At 58.2% G+C, this 21,454-nt stretch overlaps 2 protein-coding genes across 12 annotated transcripts in view; both read right to left on the reverse strand.

Annotated features, from left to right (window-relative positions):
* Positions 1 to 17,067, reverse strand: part of Dhrsx (dehydrogenase/reductase X-linked) — a 91,151-nt gene extending 74,084 nt beyond the window's left edge. Inside the window, exon 1 of one of the 3 annotated variants that reach the window (XM_047536441.1) lies at positions 1,319 to 1,503. In XM_047536441.1, the coding sequence (XP_047392397.1) occupies positions 1,319 to 1,430 (112 nt within the window). In that variant the 5' untranslated portion in view covers positions 1,431 to 1,503. Of the gene's footprint in view, positions 1 to 1,318; positions 1,504 to 16,872 lie in introns of those variants that run through there. The other 2 variants (XM_047536438.1, XM_047536439.1) reach the window with 2 other exon arrangements.
* On the reverse strand, positions 8,890 to 17,012 carry Zbed1 (zinc finger BED-type containing 1). Of its 9 annotated transcripts, XM_047536422.1 has the most exons (3): positions 16,199 to 16,409; positions 15,550 to 15,689; positions 8,890 to 11,161 (listed from the first exon to the last, which is right to left on the reverse strand). In XM_047536422.1, exon 3 carries the CDS (start codon positions 11,106 to 11,108, stop codon positions 9,024 to 9,026), a length of 2,085 nt encoding a protein of 694 aa, XP_047392378.1. In that variant the 5' UTR covers positions 11,109 to 11,161; positions 15,550 to 15,689; positions 16,199 to 16,409; the 3' UTR covers positions 8,890 to 9,023. The 9 variants fall into 9 exon arrangements, with proteins under 9 accessions (XP_047392378.1, XP_047392374.1, XP_047392375.1 ...); XM_047536418.1 differs by lacking the exons at positions 15,550 to 15,689; positions 16,199 to 16,409 and adding an exon at positions 16,873 to 17,012; XM_047536419.1 differs by lacking the exons at positions 15,550 to 15,689; positions 16,199 to 16,409 and adding an exon at positions 16,873 to 17,007 and having other exon boundaries at positions 8,890 to 11,158.
* Positions 17,068 to 21,454: the final 4,387 nt, after the last annotated feature.

Raw genomic sequence — 21,454 nt, forward strand, 5'->3', positions numbered from 1 at the left:
GAGGCAAGAGAAACCCTGGAGGCCAAGACCGGCAGGCGGAGGACGCAGCCCGCTGCGCCCTGGGGCGCCCTGCGCGCCTCCGCCCTGCGCGCACCCGGGACGGCGGCCGGGACTCCGGGACACCCACAGCCAGGGGCGTCCGCGTCCCTGAAATGAACCGGCATAATATATAATATGTCATATGTATCGATATAAAGGTGCAGATCTGCATATGTAGTTATGATGCAATATTTACTGATTAGTGTAAAGGTGCAGTGTTTGCATATGATAATGTATAATATGATGTACTATATGATATAAGCCACATGCGGCACAATATATAATACGATCAACACAAAGGGGCAGCATTTGCATATGTTTATGATTTAACATTTAATATGATTAATGTAAAGCTGCTGTATTTGCATATAACATAACATAATGTACTCAATATAAAAGTGCCATATTTACATGTGATATATACGATATACTATTTAAAATTAACATAATGCTGTAGTATCTGCATATGTGATACATATAATTAACAGCAGAGCATTTGTACATAATATATAATATAATCAATATAAAGGTGTAGTGTTTACATGTGAAAGTATAATATTTAATACAATACAAGGCCATAGTATTTGCATAATATATGATATGCTATTTAATATAAGGAACTTTGTAGCGCAGCGTCTTTTTAATATGTAATATGATCAATATGAGAGTGTGGTATTTCCATAATATACATAATATAATATGTATTATGCATAATTAATGCAGGGGTGCAGAATCTGTATGGAAATGGATGTACAGTATGATATAATACAACGGTGCAGCACTTGCATGTAATGATATAATAATGCAGGATGTAATGTCACTAATCTAAAGGTGCATTTGCATATAATATATATAATTGTAATATGATTAATGCCGAGGCGCAGGACTGGCCTAAAGGCCGATATGACCCAACAGGACACCGTGGCCTCCGTGTAATAAGGTGACCGACAGCGTGCCTAACATGTCGCTCACCTCCCGCTGCGTTGGTGCGAGGAATCACGCGCCTCCCTCCTGCACCGTTCCTTCCCTCTCCGTGGCTCAGGGTTCCTAACACGAGGCCCACGCCGTGCCAACAGGGGTCCTGTGACGCCGCTTGGGGAATAAGGACAACCGCACACAGCACAGCAGAGCCCCGTCCTCCGCTGCTTCCGGCCCGCGAATGGCCGAATCCGTGGATGCGGAACGCGCGGCGCTGAGCGCAGACTGCGTTGCTGGCCTGGAGCACAGTCCACCCCGGGAGCTCGTCTGCACCCGTTCCACCTGCAGGGGCCCCACTTACAACTCAGGCTGGTGGACCGGCAGTTAAGGTGCCCTGGGATGTTACTTTGGGGGCGCACAGGGGAAAGCCCCCTCCCCAGACGCGCCCGTGCCAAAGGCGCATGGACGCTCATGCTCCTAAGCGCAGATCACGGCCGGCCTGGCCAGCGGGGGCTCCCCGGGGAAACGGGCGGGCCGTGCTGAGGCTGGACAGGTGCCTCAGCCACTCCCTGGCCCGGCGGCCTCCTTACTGGTTTCCAGCCCACCCGCAGGGCCCAGCGGAGGCCAGATCTGCCGCCCTCCCTCTGCTCCTTCGCGTCCTGCGCAGCTTTTAATCTTGGGTTAACCCCTGACCCTCCCCCCAGATGTCAGCTCATGCCCAAGGGACATCGAAGGACCCAGCTCCCCAAATCCTGGCTGTAACTTGGCCTCCGGTGCGTCGGCCAGCCCTGGTCACCACCTGGCCCAGGCTCTGCAGCGGCCTCCGGAGAGCGAGGGGCCCAGGGGCCCTTGTCTCGGTCCCCAGCTCCTTCCTGCTCCTGAGCCCACAGGCGCCGCAAGACCGCCTGGGGGCTGCACTGGGGTAACCGAGCGGGCGGACTAAGAAAGGCGCCCTGGCTCCCCTCACCCCCGCTGGCCCAGGCGAGGCGCCGGGCACACTTCCTGCCAGGACCGGCTATGTTTAGAACCTGCTGAGGTCATGCTCCGTGGGCAAGCGGCCAACCTGGACGCTGACCTCGGGCCTCCCGGAGGCCAGCCTCCCTGTGGGCCAATTAGAGGAAGGCATCTGTCCCCGCCACCCCCGCTAGCCGGCTGGAGGGGGCTGGGACAGGAGGGGGGTCACGGTCAGGTCATGGAAATGCAGAAGGAAAAAAATCCTGGGTTTTACATCTTAATCCAGAAGCGCACAGAAAAGACTGGGGGTTTTTCATGTTTTATTTTTATAAGGAAGACGCACAGAGGAAAACTACACAGCAGCGCTGGAACAATGTGCATTTCCGCCTGGCCCAGGCGGGTGGAGCCAGGAGCCACCCCAGCAGGGCCTAAGGAAGCAGGTGCAGCCACATCCAGAGGCTAGAGACAGTGCAGCGGGTAAAGAGCTCTTGTAACAAACCTGCAAATGCAGCGGGTAAAGAGCTCATTGTAACAAACCCACCGCCAACGTGCAGAGGAGAGGAGCAAACAACCCCAGGTGTTCAATAAAGACTCAGGGCGGGCGGGTTCACCCAGACTCGAGGAAGAGCCAAGAGGAAAACCAGCTAATAGTTCTCACCAAGCACTCCGCACAGGGGACAGAACCGGGGAGTTTCCCCCTAGAGTGTCAGGCACCGGAGGAACTAGAGGTTGATACACTTGATGTAAAAATTCCCCTCTGCTGGGGCACACCTGTCACCCCAGTGACTCCGGAGGCTGAGACAGGAGGATCGCCAGTGGGAGGCCAGCCTCAGTAACTTGGTGAGGCCCTAAGCAACTCAGCAAGACCCCGTCTCCAAGTCCAAAACAAAAGGGGTTGGGGAGGGGGCTCAGTGGGCAGGCGCCCCTGGGTTCAATCCCGGTACTTCGAGGCTGGAGGGTCACAGGAAGGGAGTTGAAACACCCTGGAAACCTGACCGTGGCCTCCTCTCCCACCCGGCAAGGCCCTTTCTAAGAATCCACCCCCCACACATGCACAAGGCGCTGGGTTCGAGTCTCAGCCCCGGATGTAAATAAATAAATTAAAGAAAGGCCCATTGCCAACTAAAAAATCTATATATTAAAAAATACATATTTTTAAAACAAAAGAATCCACCCTACAGCCAGATGCACAAAGACAGGAGGCCCCAACACACACCAGGGCCTTGTTTTTCACAGAAACATTTGGGGTTCACGGTCAGGCTACACGAAGCTTTCCGCAGGTGTTCTTTAAAGTCACATTGTTGCAAGCGAGGAGAACTGGACCAACCTCCAGGGGAAAGCGAAACCCTCCCTCAGGGGTCACACCCTGCAGCGGGATTGACGGGAACTTCTTTTTGTTGTTTTTTTGTTTAGTTCAGTTTTAGTTTTTTTTGTTTTTTGGTTTTTTTTCAGGTACCAGGGATGGATCCCGGGGTGCTTAATCACGGAGCCACCTCCCCAGCCCTTTTGATTTTATTATTTGGTGACAGGCTCTTACTTAGTGGCTCAGGGTCTTGCTCCTTTGCAGAGGCCGCCCTCCAACCTGCGATCCTCCTGCCTCAGCCTCCTCAGCTGCCACCGCCACCCGGCCTCCTGCCTCTTGAAGTGATAAAAATCACACTCCGGCTTCCTTGCCATCCAGCTCATGCCTGGCGGAGAGTAATAATGATATCGTAATAATACGATAACAGAGAATGGCCTTCCCTAGGGGTGAGTCCATCCCTGCGGAAGCAGAATGACAGGTCTGCCCGTCTGAACGTCCTCGCTACGTTTTAAAGGCTCACGGCCTTAAGAGAGGAGGTGCTGGGTGTACCAACTGGCTTGACTTGAGGCGGCCACCGGGCATTCCCGTATCAAGACCGCACAAGCGTGCCATTTATTAATTATGCTTTGCCAATTGTATGTACATTTATATATCATCTAATGCCCGCCTATTTCTACATACCGATGGCGTCATCACAATTATGCTTGGCCAATGTATGCATACATACAACTACATATATAATCTAATTTTTCCTGTTCGGTACCAGGGATTGAACTCAGGGGTGCTTAACCACTGAGCCCCCTCCCCAGCCCCATTTTGCATTTTACTGAGAGACAGGGTCTCCCTGAGGTACTCAAGGCCTCGCTTTGGCTGAGGCTGGCCTCCAACTCGAGATCCTCCAGCCTCGGCCTCCCCAGCCGCTAGGATGACAGGTTTTTTATTTATTTATGTTTTAAAAAGGCTTGATTTCTAGGCAGATTGCCTACAAATGACTCGGTTAGGAACGCAGCTGCCAAACGCACAACAGCGTTGTTCCTGACCCCAACCCGGTTTCTAGGATGCTGTCCAACAGGGCTCCCGGAATCCTGGGGTGCGGCAGGCAGCCGCAAATTCCTGCCTCTCTTCTCTCCTTCTGTTCTTGCTGTTTGTTTTTAGGGGGCCCTGGGAACCCAGGCCCTTACCCAAGCCAGGCAGGGCTCCACCTCCGAGCCACAGCGAGGCCTGGAACCGGCCCTCATGGCGCGAGCAGATCTCACAGGCGATCCTCTTCCACACAATTAGGCTCCGCCGGTTTTCTCAACCGATAAAAAAAGACCCCAAGCTGGGCGTCTTGGTACAGGCCTGTCATCCCAGATGCTGGGGAGGCTGGGGCAGGAGGATCACAAGTTGGAGGCCAGATTCCGCAACACAGTGAGGTACTGTCTCAAAATAAAGAATAAAAAGGGCTGGGGGTGCAGCTGCGTGGTGAAGCCCCCTGGGTTCGATCCTAGGTGCCCCCAAGTCAATCAATCAATCAATGCAACAGTAGGGGAAGGGGGTCCCGGGAAGGGAGGCCAAGAGGGAAAGGCCACATCCTGGGGCACCAAAGGGAGCCAGCTGTCCCCTGCCTGCAGGCGGCGTCAAAATCGGTCCTGGGTGCGCGGCCACCTTGCGTAAAATCGATGCCATTGCGTCTCTCAACCCAATGGCTCCTGTCAGGTTTGCTTCGCGCCCTGGACTTGCGCAGAGCGGTGACGCTAACCCAGGACCCACCCGGTGGCATCTCTCGAATCCCTTCCTGTCTCCGCTGGTCCGGGCGCTGGATTGGAACCCCGCGCGCCCGGGCGCGAACCCCGGGGGTGGTCGCGATGTTCCCGGGAGCAGCCGGGGTGGGGGACGCCTATGCGATCGCAGCTCCAGCGACACAGGCTCCAACGTCGATTCCCGCAGGAACAAGCCCCGGGCCAGCGATGCACCGGGACCTCCCACGCACAGCCCTGCGCATCGGCGGAGGAGGCCCGGCCACAAGCCGGAAAAGAAGAAGAGCCAGAGGTCAGGGAGTGGCAGGTGTTTTTCGTTTTTTTGTTTTCCTTCTGTTTTCCTTCCCCGCTGCAGGGCAGATCGGGGTTTGCAAGTGAGAAGTGAGCGAGGTCAAATGCCCGGGGTCTCTTGACCAAAAACCGTTGAGAGCCTTCCTCTCCCGCCCTTGCACGCCCTCCCGAGCTGCCCGGATTAAGACAGAACAGTCTCCACGAAGCTCTTCCGCACAGAAGGGGGAAAACAGGAAGAAAAATTTTAAAAGAAAAAACTTTTTTTTTTTTTTTTTTTCCTGAGTCCTGCAGGGCTGGGTGGGATGCTTCCGACCGTCTGCGCAAGTCCCTTGACAGGTCCCTTGACAGCCCCTCTGTGGCTCTCAGGGGCCTCCCCCTAAGACCCTGGCTAAGTTTTTGCACAAAATAAAGAAATGAAAACAAGCCAGGACCTGCTGCTCAGGAACCGCAGCGGTAAAACAGGCAGGAATGGCGGAGAGGCCACCCAGACACGCAGGAGGCGGAGGAACCGGCTTCCTGGAGATTGCGGGGCGCTTTCCTAAGAAGGAGGTGCTGCCGACCCCTGCGCTCAAGAGCCTGGGAGGAAAGGCACAGAGCTTGCCAGGCGGCGGCATCTCTGTGCGGCTCCTGGGTGTGACCTAGGGATTCATGAGAAGGAAACAGGATCTTGCTTGCAGGATAAGAGACAGGAGAGGAAAGGAAAAAGGTGTTCTGACTTTAACCTGGAAGCCTGGTGCCCCCTGACTTCCTCAGACCTCTGTCCCCAAGCCACCTGTCAACCCCCCCCAGTTTCTAGGAAATCAACCCAAATCTTCACTCACCATCTTAAGTCTCCAGAAACTCACTCAGTTAGCAAACGGGTCCTGGGCACTGTTCATGAGCCCAGGACGGAGGTGTTTTTAGCAACCAACCTCGGTGCCCTTCCACAGATGGAAAGGTGATGCATACACACAATGGAATATTACTCAGCCAGAAAGAAGAACGAAATGATTTGCTGGTCAATGGATGAGCTGGACAACATCATGCTCAGTGAAATAAACCAAACCTAAATAACCAAAGGCGGAATGTTCTGTCTGATATGCAGATGCTAATTCACAATAAGGGGGACACTAGGGAAGAATGGAGGTACTTTAGATTAGGTAGAGGGAGTGAAGGGAGGGAAGGGTGTGGGGCAGGAAGGACAGTAGAGTGAACAGACGTGATGACTCATGTGCATGTGTGACTGCATGACCATGTGATCCTGCAACATGGACAATCAGAAAAATGAGAGATGACCCTCCATTTATGTCTGATCTGTCAAAATGCATCCATGCCTTCTGCTGTCAGGTGCAGCTAATTAGAACAAATAAAGTAAGAGCCAGGGGGATCCGAAGCCTTCGATACAGGGCACCTTCCCAGAAACGTACAAGGCAGGGTACTTTCCCCAGAGTTGAGGGGATAGCGGAGATGTCAGTCTGAGGGTCGCGGAGACCGGTGTGACGCCCACGCCTTCCTCACCTGCCTTATCCAAGTTTGTCTTTTATTCTTTTTAGTTACCAGGGATTGAACCCGGGGTGCTTGACCATGGAGCCACATCCTCAGCCCTTCTTCAGTTTTTATTTAGAGGGAGGGTCTTGCTAAGTTTCTTAGGGCCTCACTAAATTGCAGAGGCTGGTCTCCAACTTGCCAACCTCCTGCCTCAGCCTCCCGAGCCTCTGGGATGACAGGCGTGGGCCATCATGACCAGTCCTAAGTTCCCTTTAAAAGGACCCCACACCCCAGGGGCCCCTCTCAGATTCAAGACAGGCTGCCCTGCGTCTCACAGGAAGCCCTCCTTGCTTGCCGGACTAAGTCTCCAGCCTCCACACCTTAACGCTGCCCACATTCTTTTCCATCTTTTGCAGAAGTCTCAGCCACCTGTCCTGAGTTCAGGTCTTCCTCCTTGGGACCTCCTGGAAGCCCCTCAGTGACAAACTCAGATGAAATCGTTTTTTTAAAAAAAATCATTGTTTCCATCTGAACCAGCTAAATCCGCAGAGGTGGAACCTGCACGTAGGAGAGCCGACCACACGAGCAGTCCAGGTGCAAAGGACTCAGCTGACCAAGCCACGGGCCACAGGCCTGGCACAGCCAATCCCGGGAAGGGACACGCAGGAGCGTCCCTGTTCCCCAGGAATATGCCACGCCCACCTTCTTCCCTTGCAAATTTGGAAAGCAAAGGAAAAAAGAAGGAAAAGAGAAAAATGCTGAAGAACCTCTGAATGGAGGTCCAAAACCCAGCGCTGGAAGCGTCTCCCCGCCCCCGGCGAACCTCCCCACCCGGTGGCCGCGAGGCGCAGGGAAAAGGCGCATTCAGACTCTGCAGCCGGGGCTGAGCATTCATTTCTTGGTTTATTGAGCGACAGCCAAACGTCAAAGCAGCAAATAAGGAAAAGGCCACGCGCTGGGCAGCACAAAGACCAGCGAGGCCTTCGGGACGGCCGGGGGCGTCCAGCGTCTTCACCAGATGCAACGAAGCCAAAGCGATTTCCCACGGGCCTCAGGGTCGCTGGCCGGAGGCCACGGGAGGCCCCGACCCGCTCTGCGGTCCCAGGCTCTGCGCAGGTCTGAGCGGCTGCGTGCGGAACGGCGTCCGACACAACGCCACCAGGGCCGCCTGGTGTCCCCCCCGCCCTCCGTTTTCCAAAAGCAAACAGGCCCAGGGGGACCCGGGGACAAAATCCCGCCACCTTGCACCCCCACCACTAAAAACGCAGGATCCAAGCAGAGGTGGGGGGTCCCTGCAGAACAAGGCGTCCCTTGCACACCCTGCAGCCTGTCCAGTCCGGCGGCCGCTCAGCGGGGGAGCTGACTCGCCAAACCCAGTGAGGAGCGGAATTCCGTTCCCAGAGGCTGCCCTTCTGGGAATGGCGGTACCCCAATGCCAAGGAACATTCTGCCCCTTAAACGTCCCCAGGGGACTGAGATTTAGAGGATAGAACTCAAACGCCTTCTGCCATGCGGGAATCTGACACCCATCCCCCTGCCGGGGGGCTTTAAAAAAAATAAATACAAACGATGCCCCCCAGTAGGGCCGCCAGAAAACCGAAATCATCTCACCATCTCACCAACCGGGCACAAAAAGGCACCCGGACCCCAGGACGCACGCGCTCGCCGCTCACTCGGAGCCGAGCCCGGGCAGGCGGCCCTGGTGAGCTTCCGCGCGGGTCGGGCGAGGCCACCCGGAGCCCCGCTGCCGTGCGTAAAGACGCAGCAACGTCCAGGAGAAAACGAAGGGAAGGCGGATCGCCACCAGCCTGACCCCAGGGAGGGCACGTCTCCGCCCACTTTTTCTTTCATTTTCTGGCTGGTTTCTGTGCCTGCCGGGAACTGAGGCTCATTTTCCATCTGCAATACTTCCCCCCACCACCACCACCGGCAGAGAGGGAGAAGCCCCGTCCCTCTGCATCGTGGCTACAGAACCAGGCCAGGCTTCCCAGAGGGGAGCCCACCCAGCCTCCGCCTGAAACAGGGACCCCCGCGCCGGGAGGGGCAGGGGCGCCCTGTCTGGGGTCTTCCAGGGTGACGCAAAGCCCTCCCTCCAGCCCGTTCCCTGGAGAAGCCAGATGCGCCCTGCACGTAAGGAACTCGCTTCCTTTGGTCTGGGGAACATGGCAGAGGATGGGCACCCAGAAGCAGCTCTCTGCGCCTCGGGGCTCCCGGGCCGTCTGTCCCTCCGTCTCGGTTCTGAAGCCCTCGCTGGTCTTTGGGGCTTGACAGGAAATCCGCGTTTTGCAGCGCAGCAGCCCCCGAGCGTCCGTCTACAGGAAGCCCCCGTCCCGCAGCCCGAGGAGGGGGAAGAGCTGCTCCTGGTCCAGGCCCCACTCGCCCTCGTCCTCGTCCTCGGGCTCGGCCTCGCCCGCGCGCCTGGCGTTCTCGTAGAGGAAGACCTGCTGGTCCACGTGCGCAGGCGCCAGCCGGTTCCTCTTGGCGCGGACCACGTTGGCCGCCGAGCCGAAGAGGCGCTCGGGGCCGACGCGCGTGGCGGCCACGCACCAGTACTTCTGCAGCACCTTGGGCAGCACCGGGAAGAGCGCCAGGCGGTCCGACCACCACTTGAGCGGGTCTTCCTGGAGGCCCAGCACCTTCTGCGACTTGAAGTTGCTCAGCTCCTCCACCACCTGCGCGTGCCACTCCTCCCGGTCCTCGGCGCAGCCGCCCTGGCAGAAGATCTCGGCCAGCATGCTGTTGATGACGCTGGCCGGCGCGGGCGCGCTGGGCACCGGCTTCTTGGCCGGAGGCTCCTCGGGCGCCGGGTAGATCTTCTCCTCGGCGGGCGGCGGCGCGAAGCCGCTGTCCTTGACCTTTTCCAGGACGCCCTTGGCCTCCTCCACCACTCGGTTCTCCACCTGCTGCCGTTCGAAGGCCGACAGGAAGGGGAGCCTTTTGTAGCGCGGGTCCAGGAAGGTGGCCACGTTCAGGAACATGTCGATCTCGGGCGCGTCCTGGTAGGTCCTGGCCAGCTCTTTGGCGATGACCTCCTTGGCCATGCTGATCTCCTTGGAGTCGGTCTCCTTGACGGTGAGCGTGGTGTTGAGCAGCATGTGCAGCAGCGGCTTCACCATGCTGATGGTCGGGTACCTGGAGCCGGACAGCATCTCGGCCACTTGCTTGAAGGGCCGCAGCAGATCCACCAGGCCCTCGATGGTGGCCCACTCGCTGGCCTCCAGCATCAGGTGGTGGTTGTTGCTGTCCTCCACCAGGACGCCCGCGATGGCGAACTGCTGCTCCTGCAGCCGCCGCAGCATGGCCAGGGTGCTGCCCCACCAGGCCACACGGTCGCTGACCAGCATGGCGTGAGGGGCGCCCAGCTGCTTCTGCTTCTGGCACAGCATGTACATGGCCGCCGCCGACTGCTGCACGTACTCCACCAGCCGGCGGCAGCGCGCCAGCAGCGCGCTCAGCTTGGGCAGCCGGAAGGCCTGCTGGATGCCCGCGTTGAAGGTTCGCCCCAGACACGGCATCTGCACGGGGATGTCCAGCAGGGAGCAGGCCTTGGCGATGTCTTTGCCGCAGTCGGTGGTGGCCCCGGCCACCTTGGCGCTGACGCCCCACTGGATGAAGGTCTCGTAGAGCACGCGCGTGATGGTCTCCGCCGTGTTCTCCTCGGGCACCTCGAAGGTCTTCAGGCACCGGGAGGCCAGCGACAGGCAGTTGGGGGACGCCAGGCCCAGGAAGTGGGCGGCCAGCGTCACGTAGGCGCGGTTCTGGGTCTCGCTGCGCCACAGCTCGGCGGAGACGCCGCACCAGGCGGCGTCGGCCAGCTCCTTGCGCACGGCGTCGCGCACGGCGCCGTACTTCTCGGGCAGCGCCCTGCTGGAGAAGAACTTGCCGCTGGGCAGCTCGTAGCGCGGCTCGGCCGCCCTGAGCAGCGCGCGGAAGGTGGGCTCGTCCACGACGGAGGCGGGGAAGAGCCCCTCGCAGAGCAGCGCCAGCACGGCGCCCGTGAGCTCCTGCTGCCTGCGGCCCTCCAGGCCCGGGCCGCCCTTGGCCAGCGCGTCCTGCGCCGCGGGCGGGGGCGGCGGCGGCGGCGGCGGCGGCGAGGCCTCGGGCTTGAGCTTGGAGAAGGCGGTGGCGAAGGCCTCCCGCATCTGCTCGGTGTTGCTCTTGATGAACTCACAGAACTCCTCGGGGTGGTTCTTCTCCAGGTGGTAGGACAGGTTGGAGGTGTTGCCCGAGTAGGCGATCTGGGCCATGCAGATGCGGCAGTAGATCTTCTTCCACTGCAGGATGCATCCCTCGGCGTTGGTGTCGAAGCCGAAGTACTTCCACACTTTGCTCTTGGCGCGCGGGTGGGCCACGAGCTTCAGGTCGGCCTGTGCGCTCTCCAGGACTTTAGCCTCCATCGCTCTGGCGCCGGGGCCTGCCTGCTGCACGGGCGCTCATTCGTGGCGACCTGCTAAGAGCAGCAAGACAAACACAGCGTGAGAAGGGCCGCGGCACGCGCGGGGCCCCGCCAGGGAGGGCGCAAAGCGCACGCGCGGGAGACAGGCGTGTGCGCGCTGGGCGGGCAGCCGGCTGTCAATCACAGACACCACCCACCGGTGGGCCTGCCTCGCACGCAGACCCGGGACTGTGACCCCAGAGGGCGCTGCTTGGGTCCACTGCAGACGTGCCACCTGGGCACATCAGAAGAGACCGGCGACCTTAGGGATCGTCCCCCAGGGTGCCTCCTGTTCCCTGTCCTAGGTGGGCGCCAACTACCCAGGAGGTAGAGGAGACGAGCGGGCATCGCCCAGGGAGCGAGGACACCCACCAGCACCACGGTTGGCAGCCCTCAGCAACCTGCCTCCAGTAGCAAGGGAGGTCGGTGGAGAACATTCCAGAAGCATAAACGAGACTCTGCTTTGGCTAAAACGGTCCTGGGTTTGGCCACCAGGCGTTTGTTTTCACTTTTCGGACTTCATCCTTCCCGGGACAGCCCGGGCTCCCCAGCGGCCCAGGTGCGTCTGTGATTGAGAAGCCGTGGTCTCTTTTTAATCCCGGGAATTTCCCCAAACACCCTTGGTTTGCAGGCTCGCCGGGGCCAGGGATGCAGCTGGGAGCCCTGGGGGTGAAGAACGTGCAGGACCCTGGGGGCCGTTACTGCCGAATGTGCACAGGTCCAGGTCCTTGGATCTGCCACGCAGGGTCACCTCACCAAAACAGATACACCCATGTTTGCTGTTATGATTGTTGTTATTTGGAAACAATACTCCAGATACCTGGAGTAAAGGTTTGCACTCAATCATTATTACTTTTCTTGTTGTCACTGCTCTTATGTAAGTCCTGAAACTGGGAGGAGACTTTGACACACTTTGTGACTATTTATCATTTCCTGTTATCCCTCTAGGCTGGAAGGGTCCGGCACCCAGGCTGGTTCAGCCCTCTCTGAGCCACCACCCTATGCAATCCGCAACCCGCCAGGTCTTGCCTTTCCTGATTGCACAGGTGCGAGAGAAGCCCCGGATTTTCCAGATATTCTCCCCCAGACCCAACCAAGGCAACGCATCCCAGACAGGAGGGCGAAGCAGCAGAGGGAAGCTCCCTTCCAGGTGCCTGGTAATTAAAGATGCCTGTGAAACCCCAAAGCAAGGGCACGCTAATATTTTTTTCCTTTGGAAACTATAGTTACTTTTTCTCTGGGAAAAAAAAAAAAAAAAAATGTATACACACAGCCAAACTGGACGTTGGGGTGCACTCCTGTGACTCTCAGGACTCAGGAGGCTGAGGCAGGAGGATCACAATTTGGAGGCCAGCCTCAACCACTTAGCAAGGCCCTTGTCTTAAAAACTAAAAAGGACTGGGGAGGTGGCTCAGTGGTGGAACACCCCTGGGTTCAATCCCTAGTACAGGGAAAAAAAAAATCAGAAAAAATTGTTTGACACCACTGTACTGCAAGTGGACTCTCGCCGATAATTATGTATCTGTTACCAGTTTCTAAGTTACTGCAGGAGTAAAGTTCCAATGTTCTCACAAGGAAAAACGCTGATGTAACGGCTATTAGTTGGATCTGATGTGTCCTACAATTTACACACACATGTCAAAACAGCACACAGCACGCCATCAATATGACTATTTTACATTGAAAACTAAAATACTGAACCAATTAAGTACATACTACATGTATATATTCAGTAGTAACATGCAACTGGCTCACTACTGAACTTTTAAATAAAGTACTAGGTACATTTTGAATTTCTAACAAGGTAAATGATCAACCCACACAACCCACATAAACAGCAGCACCTCCATTCCTAATGTTTTGCAAGAATCAACGGCTCCGTGATCAAGATGCACAAAATTCTCATCACCAAACAAAATGCTAAGTGGATGAGATGGCAGATGGCAGCCTGAATTCAGCATTTCAGAATGCCCATAGCCAGGCACGGTGTTGCCCACCCCAAATCCCAGCAGCCTGGGAGGCGGAGGCAGGAGGATTGCAAGTTGGAGGTCAGCCTCAGCAACCTCCAACGGAGCAACGGAGAGAGGCCCTGAGCAACTCAGTGAAACCCTGTCTCTAAATAAAATACAAAATACTGGACTGGGGAGGTGGCTCAGTGGTTAACACCCCTGGGTCCAATCCCCCAGTACCAAAACACAAATAAGCATCACACCCTGTAAATATATATAATTTAAGTCAGTGCATTAAAAATAAAATGTAGGCCCGCAGGTGTAGCTCACCCGAGGCCCTGGGTTCCATCCCCAGGACTGAAAAAAAGCAACAGACAGAAATAAAAATAGCACTTGGAAAACAAGCGTTCCACGTGGCCGATCTATCAGGTAAGCACCGGCTCTTCTTCTGCATGTGTATTTCTTTGTGGGCTACCAATGGGATTCCTTATAGGAAGGACATGCGTTTTCACCAGGCTGTCTCCTGTGCTACTTGGACTTTGGCTGTCAACCTCGCTCCTCCTCCTTCCACAAGGAGGCCCGGATGCAGCAGCGGCCGTACCGTCAGCCCGGCATCCGGGCATCTGCCAGCTCTTGCAAGGTCCTGCGCCCAGCCACTGCTTGGCCCCTAAACCTGAAGGAGGCCGTGATCAACCAGCGCTGGGCGGCTGCAGAGAATCAAGTCCTTCCCTGCCTTGCCGTCCAACCTCCATTGTCCTGACGGGCGCCTGGACCTGGGCCTTTGCTCGGACTGCAGTATCGACAGTAGGGTCACCCGCGGCTTTGACTGTTTGCACAACACATAGATACAGCTCCAAACACCCCACCGGACCCCATCAGTACTTAGGACTGTTATTTTCCAAAGAAAAATAAAATACGCTGGATGCTGCGGTGCATGTCCGTCATTCCAGTGGCTGGGAGGCCGAGGCGGGAGGATGGCAAATGGGAGGCCAGACTCGGCAACGTAGGGAGGCCCTGAGCAACTTAGTGAGACCCGGTCTCTAAATGAAATAAGGACTGGAGAGGCGGCTCAGTTTTTATACAGCCCCTGGATTCAATCCCCGATACAAAATATTAATGGTAGTAATAATAGAGTGCGGAAAAAATATACTAAAATAAATAAACGGAGGCTACTGGGGAACGAGATGGATCACGTGGCATGACAGGCCTGTGGGAGGAGAGCAGAATGAAGCCCCCTAGATCACAGGCACCCACCAAATACCTAAGTACACGCACTTGGGTGTTAAGGGGCAATCGGCCGGGATGGGTACTTTAAAGCAAGCAAACGCGGAGTCCTTGCTTTTTACCAGAGTCAAAGGCCGCGGGATCAAGCGGCTTGAATACTGCCGATTTTTCCACCCACAGAAGACCCAAGGCCACTGCTCACCAACCCAATAAAAATTCACTTTCTCTTTACAGTTTGGGTTTTTTCTTTTCTTTTTTTTTTTAATTCTATCATGTGAAACCAGGTTCAGTTTTGACCAGATCAGCTCCCTTGCAGAAAGCCCGCCCCCTACTCGGGACAGAATTTTTAAGAAAAATCTTGTTCACATGTCCCAACAGAAACCTGATTTCTATGCCCACGTGTCACACAGAGCCCTTCTGGAAAGCACCTGGTCATTTTCAACAGGGGGTCCGGCCACATCTCCAAGGTGACCTTTGGATGTCACTTTGGGGTTTGATTGTCCCTGGCTGGTTTAGGTCTGGTAGAGTCAGGGTCTTGCCGAGTTGTCCAGGTTGATCTGCAACTTGCAATCACCCTGCACGCACCCCGGGCTACTAAATGCACCCATTAAAACTGAGCTGTTTAGAATCTGACTGACAGGCACGCCTTACCATATGGGCCATTTAAATCCAGCCTCAAGGACCGGGAGAAGGGTGGGGACAGACCCGGAGGGGAATTCCTCCCGTGCCGCCTGTAAGCCCTCCAGGTTAAGGAGCAGCGACATTCGCTTAGCAATGACTTTGTTTTTGCAGGAAGAACCCAGTTCAAGCTGCAGGAGACTCTGGATGTGCCTTCCCGCCCTGCGGTCTGCGCCAGGCCCCGGGTGGCACACACAACGCAGGCTGGAACCGTTCCCTTGGTAAAACGCCTGAGAACACGGTTGCTGGGCAATGCTAAGCAAAACAAGGAAGAGAAAGAAAGAAGAGCGCTTCTGAGGCTTCCCATCCGAGGCAGGAATGAGGCGCCCTTTGCCAGCGCGGCCCGGGAGCCCAGGGTAAAGGTCGGTCCTTCCGCCTTCCCGACAAACCAGAACCGGGCCGAGGCGCAGCCCCGCACGAAATCAAACCAAACACCAGGTTTCACGGGCACGGGACATTTAGGCCACCGGCCACTCCTGCGTGGATAGCTCGAATAATGTCCCATCCGAGACCAGGGCAGGGCTTCGCTTCGAGAAGGCAAAACCTGCTCACCAGCTACAGAGGAAGGGGCCTCCGCACCCGGGGACCGACCCCTTTCCGTCGACCAACTTCTTTTTGTCTTTTTAATCAACAGGTGGGAATCACGGCGGAGGCGCAAACGAGTTTCCCAAGGGACGCGTCTGGCCCTGTGGCTGCAGGAAGCAATCCCGCCATGTTAAAATCTCATTTTCTATATTTAATTCTGCTCAGTTGAGGGTGTCGCCACGCCCTCACGCAGGACGAGCAAAAGCACAAAGCAAAAAAAATGGCACAGAGAAACACACCCGGCGGGGCCGCCCCAGGGCTGGTGGGCTTGCAATCCTCCCCGGCGCTGCCAGGGTTGCTGACTTGCAAGGAACTCAGCGGCCTGGCTGCTCCCTCCACGGGGCCCAAGGCCACCTCCCTGCACCGCCCTCTGCGAGGACGCCCAGGGGTTTAAGTTCACCGAAAGGTGATCTCATCTCGTATTGAAATACCCCTTCCCCGGCGCAGGGCTGGGAGAGTCGGGGCGATCCGAGAGCAGACGGTGGCCCTGAGCTGCGCTTCCCACCGCGACCCTGCGGGAAGCCAAACTCAAGCGAGCAGAAGCCATTTCGGAGTCGCCCGGCCCGCCCAGGGTCGCATGGCGCACGGGGAGTTTGGGAGGAGGCCCAGGCCCGACCTGGAACGCACACCACGCCTGCCCTCCCGAGGCTCCGGGAGTGGTTAGGGTTAGAAACCAAGCGGTGCTCCGGGGCGCGCCTGGGGTGCGGCCCGAGCCCGTGCGCGTGCACCGAGCGCGCACCCAGGAGCAATCGAGGCCCGCCGGGTCCCCAGGGCCCGCAGCCCGAGGCCGGGCCTGGCAGCCCGACTTCCTCCCAGAGCCTCCGCAGAGGCCGGGACACGGAGTTGCGCGGGGCGGAAGCGCCTCCCTCCGCAGCCGCCTGGCTCCGGGGCCGCCCCGCCAGGCCCGCCTCCGGAAGGCCCGGCCGCTCTCACCCGGGCCGGGGGCGCGGGCTCCCGACGCCCCCTGCTCCTGCCCAGCCGGGGCGCGCGGCCTCCAGCAGACCCCCGGCGGCGAGCGCGCAGCACAGCGCCGCCCGAGGTCCAGCGTGCAGGGCGCAGGGCCCCCGGGGGCTCGGCCATCGCCGCCCCAGCCGCGCGCCCCCCGGGACCAGCCCCCCGCCCGGCCTCGGCAGGGGAGGCCGCGAGCGCGCACGGCGGCCGCGGAGCAGGAGCGCGCGGGGGGCGCAGCCGGACGGCCCGGCGCGCTCGCCCCACCGCCCCGACCGCGCGCCCGGCCCGGCCGCGGACCCCCCCAAGGTCACGGCCGCCCCCGCGCCCCCAGCCGCTGACCTGGCTCCGCGAAGTCCCCGCGGCAGCGGCGCAGGAGCTGCGCCACCAGCACCGCGGCCCCCGCCGCGTACACCCGCAGGGCCGCCAGCGCCGCAGACAAAGGCGACATGGCTGCCCAGGCCGCGCCGCCGCCACCGCGCCGCGCCGCCCTCCGCCCGCCCGCGGGACCCGGCGTCGCCCAGCGGGACGCGGAAACGCCCCGCCGCCGGCCGCGCGCCCGCCCCGGGCCGCAGGGAGCGCGGACCCCCGCCCCCACCCGGAGCCGGGACCCCGACCTCCATCCCGACCTCCTCCCCTCCTCCATCGGCAGACCCCGCCCGGGCCCCCAGGGACCCCAGACCCCAGCCCAGAACCCCCAGGGACCTCCACCCCGCCCCCACCCGCACAGCAGAGACCCCCCGCCCCGCCCTGACCTCCCAGGGACCTCAGACCCCCGGCCGGGCCTCCCCCACCAGCGTCCTCAGACCTCCACCCGCCCCACCTGCGCCGCAGACCCCAGCCTGCCCCCTGCCTGACCTCCCCCAGGGTCTGCAGACCTCCATCCGACCTCCTCCGCTTGCTCCAGCAGCAGACCCCGCCCAGACCCCCGGGGGCCGCAGACCTCGGTCCCCGCTGCCCCTGCAACGCGGACCTCCGGCCCAACCCCCATCCGCACAGAATCCCTCCACCTTGCCCGGAGCCCCAGGGACCGTGACCTCCATCCCGCCCCCTTCTGCACAGCAGAGCCCCCTCCCCTTCCTGGGACGCTCCGTGGATCTCAGACCTACACCCACCACCCTGCTTGCTTGAAGAGCGGACCCCCACCAGGGAGGGCAGAGCCCTGGCCGCGCCCCGCAGGGGCCTCCAGCCTCCAGCCTGACCCCTCCCTGACCCCGACAGAGGCCGGCAGACCTTCCTGCGGCCTCAGACCTCCATTGCTCGGGGTCCCCATCTGAGCAGCAGACCACCCACCCTCCCTAGCTGCACCCCCAGGGGGACCCCCTCGGGCAACCCCTCCATGTCCCCACCCCACTCCTGCTATCGCTGCAGGGACCTCGGGTTCCTCCATGAACCCCATAGGAGCCCCAGACCCTGGCCAGAAACTGCCCCCCACTCGGTTCCAGCAGGGACCTGAGTGCCCCCTCTAACCCTGCCCCAAAGACCTCAGACCCCTCGGGGCTGCAGCGCCCCCACAGCCTGATCCCCACCTGACCCTGATCCCCCACATCCCCATTGCACCAGGACCCCTGCCAGAGAGCCCCTGGCCCTGACCCCCACTCCTGTGGAACCTTGGGACCTCCCGTCCCCTCCCAGATCTGCAGAGGGAACTTTGGACCATCTGGGACCCAGACTCCGGCCCCACCAGCCCCCTGCCAGGGCACGGGCTGAAACCCTTGGTGGACCCCCAAGACCCCGGCCCGCTGCCCGTCCCCAGCCCCGTCTGCATCCTCTCCAGAACCCTGACGTCCGCTCCCGCCCGCACCAGCGGGGACCCCTCCCCGCCAGGCCCTGGGTGTGCTGGGACCCCCGGGACCCCGGGACCCCGGCCCGCACTGCTAACCCCACAGCAGGCGCGCCCCCCAGGGACGCCCGACTCCGCTGGCAAGAGCAGCGGAGGAAGCGTGGGGCTTCTCCTCCGCCGGCCCTGCGCGCGCCTCCCCACGGGAGAGGGCGGGTGTCCAGGACGTGCGTGGGCGCACCTCCAAAGTGCAAGGGTCCTTAGTAGCCGGGTCCCGGCACTGGGGGGCCCGGGGCGTGCCAGCAGGTCCCCCCAACACCACCTAGCTGGTCGGCCCAGGTGCTGGTGCATTTGTATGGAGATCGCTGCAGCCGGGTAGCTTCAAAGCGCGGTGCTGCCAGACGTCCCAAGGGGACCCCAGCTGGTCCCTCGCTGACGAGGTCAACACCAACGTGTCCATCCAGATCTCCAGGGCCAACTTTGGGAAGGGCAGGTGACCATTTAGCTGATCTCACCATGGCCTGCGAGTTCTGGTCCCTGGAAGGACGACGTGCCCACCTCTGAAAGTGGCCGCGGAGGAGGCCGGGCGGGAAAGCCTCCCCACCAGGAAGGTGAGGCTGCCCGGCGCCCCCTCGTGGAGGGGGTGAGGAATGTCACCAAGATGGCGCCCCGGCCCTTCTGGCTCCAGTGTCCCAAGGGTAGTGCCAGGCGCTCCCTAGACTCTTTAGGGGTTCGCAAAACCGTGTTTCCACTTCAGGTCTCTTAAAACCTGGAAAGCAAAACTCTAGCTCATCCTGGCAAATGCAAATAGGGCTCCTTTTCTTTTGGCCAGCAGAATGGTGACATTTTAATTGATTTTAATGGTGCAAATTTATGGGTTCTGGGTCATAATTGGGTGCCCGGTCTGCAGCGTGGGATGATCAAATCGGGGTGCTTAGCAGTGGAATCTGTTATTAAGGGAAAGGCATCCGGAGAGTGTCCCTCAGGGGGCAGATCCTAGGCTCCGGCCTGGGGTGGGTGGTCCCTAGAAATCCCAGATTTTTTTTTTCAATTTTTAATTTTTGTTCTTTTTAGAGATCCATGACAGCAGGGTGTATTTGAACACATGATACATACATGTAGTGTCACTTCCCATTCTTGGGGTTGGACATGGTGTGGAGTTTCACTGATCGTGTGTTCACATATGAACGTGGGAAAGTGACTGTCCTGTTCATTCCAAGGTCTTTCCTATTCCCATCTCCTCCCTTCCCTTCATTCCCCTTTGTCTAATCCAACGAGCTTCTGTTCGTCCCCGCCTTATTGTGAATCAGCGTCTGCAAATCAGAGCAAACATTTGGCCTTTGGTGCTTTTGGGTTTGGCTTATTTCACTCAGCATGATAGTCTCCAGTTCCATCCATTTACCAGCAAATGCCAGAACTTCATTCTTCTTCAAGGCTGAGTAATATTCCATTGTGTAGATGTACCACAGTTTCTTCATCCATTCATCTGTTGAATACACCCAGCTTGGTTCCATAGTTTAACTGTGGTGAGTTGAGCTGCTATAAACACTGACGTGGCTGCGTCACTGTAGGGTGCTGATTTTAAGTCCTTTGGGTATAAACTGAGGAGTGGGCTCGCTGGGTCCAATGCCAGGTCCATTCCAGGTTTTCTGAGGACTCTCCATGCTACAAGCTGCTGATTGAAAGGAAGGATTTCAGCCCTGCCAGCCTCACCGGGACCCACAGCACAAGATGCCCCCAGGGAACCCGTGTTCAGGTTCTGTCCCCAGCTCCTGGGAAAGCAGAGTCCCCTCCCTGACGGCCAGAGGCGCTTACTGGATCAGCCTGCAAGCGGAGGAGCTGAGTGAGGTTTTGCCCTGCTCCTGTCCTAAGCTCACAGTGCCCGGAGGCGAGGCCCAGTGCAGGGTGTGGACTCCATTAATGCCAAGCATGCCCTTGTGGACAGCTTTGATTCTCCACAGGGTCCCCTGTCACTCATCCTGTGTTCTGTGCCAGCCATTGTTTCCTCAGGACTCACCAGGCTGCTGGCTGAGCAGAGCTTCAACTTGTGGAGCAGAACGGCATGCCTGTCATCCCAGCGGCTTGGGGAGGCTGAGGCAGGAGGATCGCAAGTTGGAGGCCAGCCTCAGCCACTTAGCCAGACCCTCAGCCACTCAGTGAGATCCTGTCTCGAAATAAAAATCAGAATAAGAAAAAGGGCTGGGGATGTGACTCAGGGGTTGAGCACCCCTGGATTCCATCCTCAGAACCACCTCCCAAAAAATATAAATAAAAATAATAAAATCCAGGGCCTCTAAGATACTCAAAGATCTCAAGTCCTGGCTTTTCCTCCTCGCCTGATAGAAAGGTTCCCTGTGGATGGTGACAGGGTTTCTGTTTTTTTCTTTTCTTTATTGGTTCTTTTGAGTTCTACACGACAGCAGAATCCATTTTAATCAGATGCCAGGACCTCTCCTCCCCGTTCCCTTCCCTCTGGTGATCTTTCTGCCGTTTACACAGTTATTTTTTAAACTAATTTCGCTTTTGGGGAGGGGTACCAGGGATTGAACCCAGGGGTGCTCGACCACCGAGCCACCTCCCCAGCCCTTTTAAATATGTTATTTAGAGACAGGGTTTCACGGAGTTGCTTAAAACCACACCAAGTTGATGAGGCTGGCCTCCAACTTGCCGCCCTCCTACCTCAGCCTCCTGAGCCATTATGCTGACAGGCCTGTGCCTTCAGCTTAAATTAACTTCCTGTGGGTGCAGAGGATGCTGAGATTCACTGTGACAATTTGGCTTTCCCCCTTTCTGCATAGACCGTTGTTCTAAAGCATTGTCTGAAATTCCAGAAGCCTTTAATCGGCAAGAGAGCAGGGTGCTGCCAAGACTGGTATGCAGTTGGCACTCAATAAAGGTCGCATTAAACTAGTAACTGGTGTGTGCACAGGGCAGCGGATCCTCCCCTGGGATGGGTCACCGTGGCTGCTGGACGCGCTCAGACATTTACTTGCAAAGGAAGTTCATGATCACTGTGCCTCAGTCCCCTTGAAATGTCCCCTTCACCCCAGAGGAGGAACACGGGGGCTCTGGGAGCGGGCATTTCCTGCCTCCGGGATGGGATGTAGCGGGTTGCTAACATTCCTGCCATCCTGGGCTCACCTG

Source organism: Sciurus carolinensis, chromosome X (assembly GCF_902686445.1).
Source record: "Sciurus carolinensis chromosome X, mSciCar1.2, whole genome shotgun sequence".
Taxonomy (NCBI): Eukaryota; Metazoa; Chordata; class Mammalia; order Rodentia; family Sciuridae; genus Sciurus; species Sciurus carolinensis.